The sequence below is a fragment of the Styela clava genome, chromosome 9 (genome assembly GCF_964204865.1).
Source record: "Styela clava chromosome 9, kaStyClav1.hap1.2, whole genome shotgun sequence".
Classification (NCBI taxonomy): Eukaryota; Metazoa; Chordata; class Ascidiacea; order Stolidobranchia; family Styelidae; genus Styela; species Styela clava.
Window position 1 is genome coordinate 3,162,526 of NC_135258.1, and position 10,772 is coordinate 3,173,297.

At 36.1% G+C, this 10,772-nt stretch overlaps 1 protein-coding gene across 1 annotated transcript; it reads right to left on the bottom strand.

Moving 5' to 3' along the window:
- Positions 1 to 7,025: 7,025 nt before the first annotated feature.
- Positions 7,026 to 10,544, bottom strand: LOC120339906 (uncharacterized). Its single transcript, XM_039408145.2, has one exon. The coding sequence runs from the start codon at positions 9,809 to 9,811 to the stop codon at positions 8,666 to 8,668; it is 1,146 nt and encodes a 381-aa protein (XP_039264079.2). The 5' UTR covers positions 9,812 to 10,544; the 3' UTR covers positions 7,026 to 8,665.
- Between the last annotated feature and the right edge of the window lie 228 nt (positions 10,545 to 10,772).

The window sequence follows — 10,772 nt, forward strand, 5'->3', positions numbered from 1 at the left end:
ACAATTAATGAGCTAATTGGTAAAACTAATTCTTGTCCCTTTGTTGAACCTGACTGCAGTAGTACACAAATTGTAAATAAATTTAATGAACACTTTTCCCAAATGGCACAAAGCTTACTTGATATTATACATCAACCAGCTAGCTGTGATAAAAACCACCTTTCATAGCTTGGGAAGAAGAAAGAATTCTCATCTATGTTTTCAAGAGCAACAACATTACTAGAAATCAGAAACAGTATACGCGAGCTGAAGCCCAAATCAAGTTTTGAAATCGATGGCATTCCTTTCAAAATATTGAAACATGTTCCAGAACATATCATTGATATTCTGGCCCATATATTCAACCCCTCGCTATCCAGTGGAATATTCATTGAAAGCGTCAAGACATCTGAAGTTCTTCCTCTCTTTAAAAAGGATATTGTCTCAGATCTTGGGAACTAAAGACCGATTAGTCTGCTACCATCGTTTTCTAAAATACTCGAAAAAATAATGTATATCAGAATGTCACAATGTATTCCACTCGCACCAGTTTGGTTTCCGCAAGCAACACTCCACTGCTATGGCTGCTAATGTTTTGGTACATAAGCTAACCAAGGCTTTTTAAGGCAATCAACACTCTATTAAAATATTTCTTGATATTTCAAAAGCTTTTGACACCATTGACCATTCCATTCTTTTGAGTAAGCTTTATCACTATGGAATAAGAGGGCTCTCATTAGATTGGATCAGGAGCTACCTGCAAGACCGGAAACAAGTTGTGCAATACGACAATTCATTCTCTACTAATATTTGTGCCATGAAGCACGGAGTTCCTCAAGGATCTTTACTTGGCCCATTTTTTTCTCTAGCTTACATTAATGCCATGTCCAGGTGTTTGAAATCCTCTGAGTCAATCATGTTTGCTGATGACACCAATTTGATTCTTACTGGGGATAACCTGGAAGATCTATTCACAGTTGCAAACCAAGAACTTCACAACTGGATGTTGATTAATAAATCATCTCTCAATGCTAAATAGACTAAATATGTATTATTCCATCCAAGCAAGCACAAAAGTGTTAGTTATACAAGACCAATGCTGCGCAATGGCAATAAAATTGAAAGAATGAAAAAAATAAAATTCCTAGAAGTTATCTTCGATGAGAATCTGTCATGGAAATCACAAATAGTACAGATTATTAGTAAAACAAAAATAAACTTGGCAGTTGCTGCCAAAGTATCCCACTGTGTCAATCAACCAGCTTTACTGGCAATGTTTCAATCATTACTACTTAGCAATATCTGATATTGTTGCTCAGTCTGGCTCCATGGAAATAAAACACTTGTCTCAAAATTGTATTTGAGTATTTGTAATAATTTTTTTAGGAATGGTCTTAAAGTAAACGTGGAAGTGTAAAACACTACTATAAAATGCTAAATATACTCAAGGTTGAGGACATAATAAAATTTGAAGTTTATGATTTTAATAGATTTTCAAATTTATTTATACCCTTTATGAGTAAATATGTGAGCCAGCATGCCCTATGTTATAATGGACCTAAGCTATGGAACTCAGAAACAAGTCAAGTCCTACGTGATATCCAAATATTAAAAGTTAATATTTCATAACCACACTGATATGCCTATATATACTCTTTCGTATCTGAATAGCTTCAACGTTTTGATAGCTCGGACACAAAAAATATCGAACCCCAAAAAAAAGATCATGACGGAAAGTTGGGACACTCTTCACTTGCACCAATGAGCATATATACAATGAATGGAAACTTCCAAGTGCCCTGCATTTTTACGTCGTCCAGCTAAATGGTTGCATATGAAGAAAGCACATCGTTCTCTGCGAAAATCCGTTGTTTCAGCTGGGTCGAGTGCGAAATTGGCCATATTGAGACTTTTAAATTTTCGATTCGTGTTCGGTTTTGGGTTTCGAAGTATGATACGTTGAAAGCATACTAACTATAAGCATATGCATATTGGGAATACATATCTATTAGGCAGAAAACGTAGCTACAGAACAGAATATGAATCAGTCGTCACGTGGGGTGCGGTTATTGCTGTATTTATTCATTGATATAACATGGGACTTACGTATTTATCCAGGGGGAGAGGAAAGCCGAAAGCCTAATAAATGGCGAACCACGGCCTCGCCAAATAGCTCTGTGCTCCATATGAACCCCCTGGACTTTGTGAGCTATTCGTATACTTATTAAAAATACTGGTTTTAAGGGGCTCCCGAAGTATGCGAACCAAGATGGCGGACATCGGAATGTAATATGTGTACTAGGTTAGGGTTATGCCATAATTTTAGGTATAAATACTACGGGAGGCTCTTGGCTAGTCTTCGAACTGATAATAGGACTAAAATAAGGAAATTGGAAAAAAATTATCGCCTAACCCTAACCTGTTACCAGAGGCGTAGCTTAGGGGGGGGCAGTGGGGTACATATGCCCCCGGGCGCCAAGGTACAGAGGCGCCAAAATGGGGCTTGCAAAAATTTCACAACAAGAGTAAAAAACGGTCACAAGCAAGATCGCACCGGCGGCAGACATCTAGTCTTAGTACCTGGCAAAGTGCACACTTGGTCAGACCACTTACGACTGCCGACGTCATCACGCACATAGCTCGCGCACGGTGAGATTTCCATCGTAATTACATGGCCAAAAAATCTGACCGGGAAACAAAGCAAAATTTGATTTGGTAACGTTAGGTAACAAAATGCACCGGGTTAATTACGTGGTTCTGTATCGTTAAGTTCTTGCCTGCGCACTCCGATGTAAGTTGATATTAGTTCTGTGCTGGAGACAAATGGAAACGGAATTTGGTTGAATGATGTTAATACATGTTTTGAGAAATACGTGGTTTTGTATTTCGTTGTTGTCAAAGTACCGTACTTTGCGGTAGAGTTATTACATAAAATATATTATACTGTTCTAAAAGACCCCAATGCCGTTTTCGACAATTCGTCGAGATTGCACAGATTTTGCAAATTTCTTCGACACTGACCACAATGGCCACGAACTTTTCACCGAAATTGGAGATTGCAAAATGCTCAGTAACAGAACTGTAGGTCAACCAGAAACTCCTTTGGCTCCTCTTGGTTTTATTGTGTCTTTTGGAGACGACGTTTTACCCAATCTGCGAATTTTTCTACAAATTTTGTTAACAATACCAGTTTCAATTGCAAGCTGTGAACGGTCTTTCAGCAAATTGAAACTTATTTTGTCGTATTCGCGTGCATCAACGGGACAGGATCGTCTCAGTGATCTTGCACTTCTAAGTGTTGAAAGAGAAACATTGGGAAAAAAAAACAGATTTTGATGACGTGTTAACCAGTTTACGACAGTGAAATTGAAAAAATGAATTTATTGTAGACTATGTAAATCATCTTCGACAGTAACTGAGTGGGACATGTGCTCTATTTTGTATAGTTGCTTCTTCTTTAAATAAAATGTTCCATTAAAATTTACATATACATATATTTTTGAATAAATAATAAAATATATAAATACATATAAATTTGAATTCACTTATCGTCACGCTAATACCCGAATTGCGCAGGTCATTTTTGGCGGTTTTGAGTTTTTCATAAAATAGGTATTTATGTAATGCTGCGCACCTGTCTGTTAACTCAGATTTTATTTTAAGAATTCCGAAACCCATAAAAATAGAGATTTTGTATGATATGCAAATTTGTTCAATTGTTTCGTCATAATGAATTATCATTGTTAACGCAGGACTATTGTGACGTAACAAAGGCAAAATAACCTCGGCTAAGGATTTTCTAGTTTTTGCATCTCAGATTCTAGCTTAGCGCTAATAATTTTCAATTTATACTACTGTATAGGAAGGCGTGCACTTGTGATATTCACTGTCTAAGTCCAATTCACCTTGATTGGCTTTTATATAAGGGTACATTTCTGTTTTATTCTTTATATTTAACTTTAGACTTATTTCGGTAATGTGCAGAGCTTGTTATATTGATGAAATATATATTTTTAAACATAAAAAATAATGTAAATGAAACAGATTAGCTATTTTGGGGATTTTGGATTGTTTGTTTTTCAGGACTGGTACATATAGTCAAGTTGCAAAATTGCGTATGTACCCTAGTCATAGACACATTTTTGCCTAAGTCACAGTGCGCCATTATGACGTCAAATGACTGCGTCATATAAATTACCTTAAATCTGGCTACGATCAAAAAGTTGAACTATGGCAAATTAATGACTCTCAATGGCATAGCAATATCATTAGGAAGTTTTTTTTACGTGTTTCTCAAAACAGCTAAAAATAACTTACGCAATTCGGTTATTAGCATGACGATATATAATTTGTTTTTACATATACAATTAAATGCAATAGAAAACATGATCAAACGTGGGGGTCGGGGCGCCAATTTTATATTTTGCCCCGGGCGCAAAATATGCTGGCTACGCCTCTGCCTGTTACCCATGTTACGTTCCGATGTCCGCCATCTTGGTTCGCATACTTCTGGAGCACCGGTTTTAACTATAAATTACTCTTGCCATTGAAATTTAAAATTTGCCATTTTCATGTCTTGTGAATTTACACAAAAAAGTTTGTTTTTTATTTTATTATTTAGAGTACATTTTGTTATCAATTATGATTTTTGCATGTATATTTTTTAATTTTAACGATCCTTCATATAGTTATACTTATGTAATCAATAGTGAGATATAGAATTTAAACAAGGGTCGCAACCAGGATTTTTCCAACGGGGTGGGGGGGCATACGGTGAAATTAAAACAGTGCGCCAAAAGTTCAATTCACGACGGCGTGAGGCGTGTAATAAATTGAAAACAATGCGTCTTTCACAGCGAAATTCCACAGTCACGTGTAGCTCGCCTCTGTTTTCTTGACGGTGTTTGGTGAATATATACAAATACACGCTCGCGTGTAGGGCCGATCGAATCATGAAATGTGGAAATTTTACTTGGAATTTAATGCTAACAAAGTTGATTTTTTATTGTCATTTATTGATTATTTACACGCGCCGTGATTAGTGGTGGGCAAAGTGTATTTTTTTATATAAAATTATTCGATTATTTTAACGAACATCGGCAAAGATGTTAAAGACAACTATTAAGGAATGTATTCACAACAAAAATTAATTTTATTCTGATTTTTATCTTCTGTGTTGGATTGGTATCACAGTTACGGTCCTAATTTTGAGCAAACAATATTATCATCACTGACCCCGGGATGCGATATTTGTGAAGCTGATAGTTGACATTTTTATGTTTTAATTTTATATCGTTTCCGTGTTACTTTCATATTAAATAATAATTAAAAAACTCCGCAAATTGGTAATCTCTAGAATACTCAGTGTTGAGTATTCACGTAACTCAGCTTTGGTTTAAAACACTTAACACGTGAATAAATCTGCAATAATGGCATTTCTACGTGGTCAAAATATTATTTCTCCCCAATATCTCGGGAAATTTGCATAGAATACATTATTCACATGCCTTGCTTATCTGATTCAACGTTTCTAAATTTACAAAAACGATGTTGACGCGATTTACGCAAAATTAGAAATTGAAAAATATGATGGCGCAAAAATGACACAAAATAAAAAATTCTCACATTCATCGTTTCTGTCTGGTGGCGATAGCCGTAGGTAAATTTATGTTAATAAATTCTATATTGCTTTTCAATGCGCCCTGCTTTGTTTTAAAATAAAAGAAATCGGGAAGAGAATGTCCTGAAATTAGCTCATAACCCTTCTTTCATTTCGAACGGCCATAACGGTGGTTACATACGCGTTACTGAATAACAATCAACAATCACGCATTCTTATTTGTCATTATCAGCGCCAAAAAAAAAAATATCGTAAAGATAAAAAAGTATGGCGGTGTTAATTGCACTGCGCTGATAATACGCAGAATAATATCGTTTTGACGAAACCGCAATGCGCGACCGTAAAATGACGGTGCTGCTTTTTTTGTGGATGGAGTTTCGCATGAAAATTATTTCTCAAACCAAAGGGGGTAGTTACGACCAGTGGTGGAATTTAGCCCGTTCTATAGAACCGTCTCACGAAATTTAATGAGATCAGCGAATCGGTCAGCATTACCAAAAAAACATGTAACAGAACCGGCCAAAAACTATGACTTTTGTGATGGAACCAGCTGACAACAAATTTGAATCCCACCACTCGTTACGACCCATGTAAAGGGGAACGTGGGGCTTCGTATTCATTGATATAGGATGGGGTTAACATATTTACTCACGTGGAGAGGAAAGCCGATTCACTGCTAGTCTTCTAATTTTTGTCTTCGTTTTTATTGTCAAGATATCCCAGACTGCCAGAGTGATTTAAAATCGGAGAGCCCTGGGGCTTCGTATGGAGCGCCTTATAAACTATGATTGCGAGAAGCTGTGTTTCGCCCTATATTTAGGACTTCTTATCCCTTTCCCTCCCCATGGATAAATATGTACCTAAACCCCATGCTATAATCAGAAATAACCGTACTTGACTTCATATTCTGTGCTATAGCTAATAGATATGCATTCCCAATAAGCATATGCTTATAGTTAGTATGCTTTCAACGTACCATACTTCGAAATCCAAACACGAATCGAAAAATTAAAAGCCTCAATACGGCCAATTTCGCAACCGGCGCGGCCGAAGCAAGGGATTTTGCAGCGAGCGATATGCAACGAACCATTTAGCTGGACGACGTAAAAAATGCAGGGCACTATGCCACAATGAGCAAATCTTTGCAAGTTTCCACTCATTGTATATATGCTCATTGCTGTAATTGCCCTCTCCCAGACCTTTGACCCCCGAAAATATTCTTATTTATTATACTTTAAACAATTTCAAAATTTTCGTTTTGAATTTGTTTTAAACCATCATTACGATTCATCACATACAACAATCTGTTTTTTTTTTAATTACCGGTAAAGAATTTTAGCCTAGTCTATCACATCATTTCTACACTAATTTTTATTACTAACTCCCAGGAAGACAAAGTGCTATTTAAATTTTCGAAACACAGTGCGAAAATGAGTTAATGTTTACTCAACTTTTGCACTGACAATTCAAAGAACTGAATAAAATGTGAAATTTTGGGTTTGCTTCAGGCTCGGGCCGGGTTCAATACCCACGGGCCCGCGTCGGGTCGGGCTGGAATTTTTGGGCCGGATCTTACCTCTACTTTGCATTGGATTTACGGCACAAAAGAATAGAAGAAAGTTGAATAAATATTCTCGTAGAAACCCAAGTCGAAATGATATTATATCATAATGGTTTACATATTTATCCAAAGGGAGAGGAAAGCCGATAAGAAGCATCTCACACTGTTACCAGTCCATGTTGCATATGCAACCGGTTTTATCCAAGAGTTAAAGTCCCAAACCGGTATGCAAGAAAGTATGCAAAAAAAGCAATAATAACCAGTTATACAATTATGATATTCATCTACTTTCCCAATCATCCTAAATTAGAAAAAAGCTAAATATTGCTTGAATACAAGCAAGGAACAATGATTATTATTAAGACTGCAAACATTAACACCGATTTTTAATCTATATAAAAATGATAAAATTCAAGTACAAGAGAGACAATGTGCCAATATAATCAATTTGACAAAAAAAGTAACAACATCTTGATTCTGAATGAAGTTTCAAACGACTGATTCATATGTTATAAATTGACACTAGACATTTCATAGATAATTTAATTGATTATGTATTCCCTAATGCAGGGTGTTCCAAGGTTGTCGGCTCCGCAGGCCACAATAGTGCCAAGAATAGGTAAACAGTGCAAAACAAAAAAAAAACAGTTTTATTGTGCAAACACATAGTTATCAGGCATATCCATTCTAGGCTAAAAGAATCCGCGTTTGATTTTTAGATTTCTATGATGCCTATATTGTTAGCATTTATTCCTGACCAAAGAGTTAGAAAGCCAGATAACAATTTAGACTGTCAAGCACATCATTCAACTTCGCTAGTTTCCCCAGCTAGCCATAACGCTATTCAATTCATTGACATTAGTGATGACAATATGTCAAAAGATTTTTCTGATTGATTTTATGACGAAACAACACGAAATGCGATTTTTTGATAACTCTCCGAATGTGACGCGAGCCACAGATAATAAAGCGGCGGGCCACATGTGGCCCGCGGGCCTGGACCACCCTGCCCTAATGTATAAAACATTTCCTACATGTTTCACTTGAATATAAATATTGGGAAACATTTTTCACTTTTTTTGCAAGCATATGGTTTCTCTCCAGTATGCATTTCAATATGCCTTCTCTTCCCACCCAACGGTATGAACAACCTCTTAGTCCTACAGGTCCCAATGACTATTTAGTTTTTTTCATCATTATGAAACTGCTTCATATGGTTTTTCTTTAGTATGAATTTGCAAAGGTCGTTTTATGTTAAAATGTTGAGAAAAACGTTTTTTTCTGATATGACTTCGCATATGCATTTATCTTCTCAGCAACTTGCTACGTGGGATCTCTTCATGTGTGCGCTCATAATATTTTTTCTACTGAAACATTTTCCACAGGTTTCACAAGAATATGATTTTTCTCCAGTTTAAATTCGAAAATGTGTTTGCAAGCTACTGGAATCAGCAAAGCAACGCAACGTTTTTTTTCTGATATGACTTCGCATATGCATTATCTTCTCAGCAACTTGCTACGTGGGATCTCTTCATGTGTGCGCTCATAATATTTTTTCTACTGAAACATTTTCCACAGGTTTCACAAGGATATGGTTTTTCTCCAGTGTGAATTCGAAAATGTGTTTGCAAGGTACTGGAATCAGCAAAGCAACGCTCACATATTTTGCAAGCATATGGTTTTTCTCCAGTATGGATTTGCATATGCTTTTTCTTTTCACCTAATATTGTAAAGGACTTGCCACAAGTTCCACATTTAAAGGGCTTATGGCCAACATGGGATCTCTTTATATGTAAGTTCATAGTACTCTTTCGAACGAAACATTTTCCACATGTTTTACAAGAATATGCCTTTTCTCCAGTGTGAACTCGAATATGTTGTTGCAAGTGACTTGAATTAACAAAGCAACGCTCACATATTTTGCAAGCATATGTTTTTTCTCCAGTATGGATTCGCATATGCCTTTTCTTTTCATCAGATGTTGTAAATGACTTGCCACATGTTCCACATTTAAAGGGCCTATCACCAACATGGGATCTCTTTATATGTAAGTTTACACTACTTTTTTGGCTGAAATATTTTCCACATGTTTCACAGGAATATGGTTTTTCTCCAGTGTGCCTTTGCAAATGTTGTTTCAGGATACTAGATCGAGAAAAGTGTTTCCCACATATCTTGCAACCATATGGTTTTTCTCCAGTATGGGTTTGCAAATGCCGCTTCAAGGTATAAGATCGAGCGAAACGTTTTTCGCATATCCTGCAAGCATATAATTTTTTTCCAGTATGACTTTGAATATGCATTTTCTTCTCACCCAATGTTACAAAGGACTTTCCACAGGTTCCACAAAAATATGGCTTTTCACCAACATGGAATCGCTTTATATGTAATTTTATACTACCTTTTTGAGTAAAACATTTTCCACATATTTCACAAGAAAACGGTTTATCTTCGGTATGAATTTGCAAATGTTGTTTCAAGACACCAGTTTGAGAAAACTGTTTTCCACATATTTTACAAGCATATGGTTTTTTTCCAGTATGAATTTGTATGTGCATTTTCTTCTCAGCAAATGTTGTAAAGGACTCGCCACAGGTTTGACAAAAATATGGCTTTTTGCCAACATTGGACCTCTTCATGTGTAACTTCATAGAATCTCCAGTATGAATTTACAAATGTCGTTTCAGGTAATCAGATCAAGCAATAATTATACTGGCTAACTTATTAATATTTTTTTGCATATCTAATCTATGAAAACTGGTAAGTGATTTGTTTTTTAATAAATCGCCTGCATGAAACTTTGTGGAACATAGCAAGAAAAAAATCACCATGCGCGTTAAAGAGCAATGCATATATTATTGTGTCATGGATACCAGTACTGTTGTCGTTTCATGCTACTAACGTCCTGCACGGTAAAAGCAGCTAACTTCGGATGATTTCACTATATTTTAATCAATAACTCTGCCGTTTGTTGTCCAATTCGTGTCAAACTTGAAATATAGTAATTCTCTGCATATAATTTTCTTGACGATCGGATCATTTTTGCTGTCTTAATTGTTTCATTTTCTGTGATCTGTAAACAAAGCAAATAAATATCTAACTTCGGATGGGTGTATCCTCTCCCTGCGTCACCGGCACCGCAATTAGAGCGAAAAGTGCCTGCGTGAAGACAAAACACGCTTTACGTCGTTGCGTAAATGCCAGATGGTCAATCCACGTCGCGAGTGACGATGATAATGTCGATTGTAGGATTTCCGGTGCAGCACTTTCAAGTTGTTTTTATACTAAAATGTCTCGTTTTATTTTCTCTTATCGCAACTTTAGATCCGAATATTCACCAATCATAGTCGATTTTGTTATAGCCGATAATGTTTTGATAGCGTTTTTTAAACTCCACACCATGTATAGTCGCACAATATATATCATTGAGCATGCACGGCTTCTTTATTAAATTGACCTATTAAAATGTTGGTCGTGCATGAATCACGACAAAACACAGATTCCGCAATTGGCTTTATTAAAATTACTTTTGTTAAATTCATGAAACAGAACTCACTTGCAACAATGATTGTTGTTATTTATCGCTGGTTAAATATTTTTATATTTACGCAA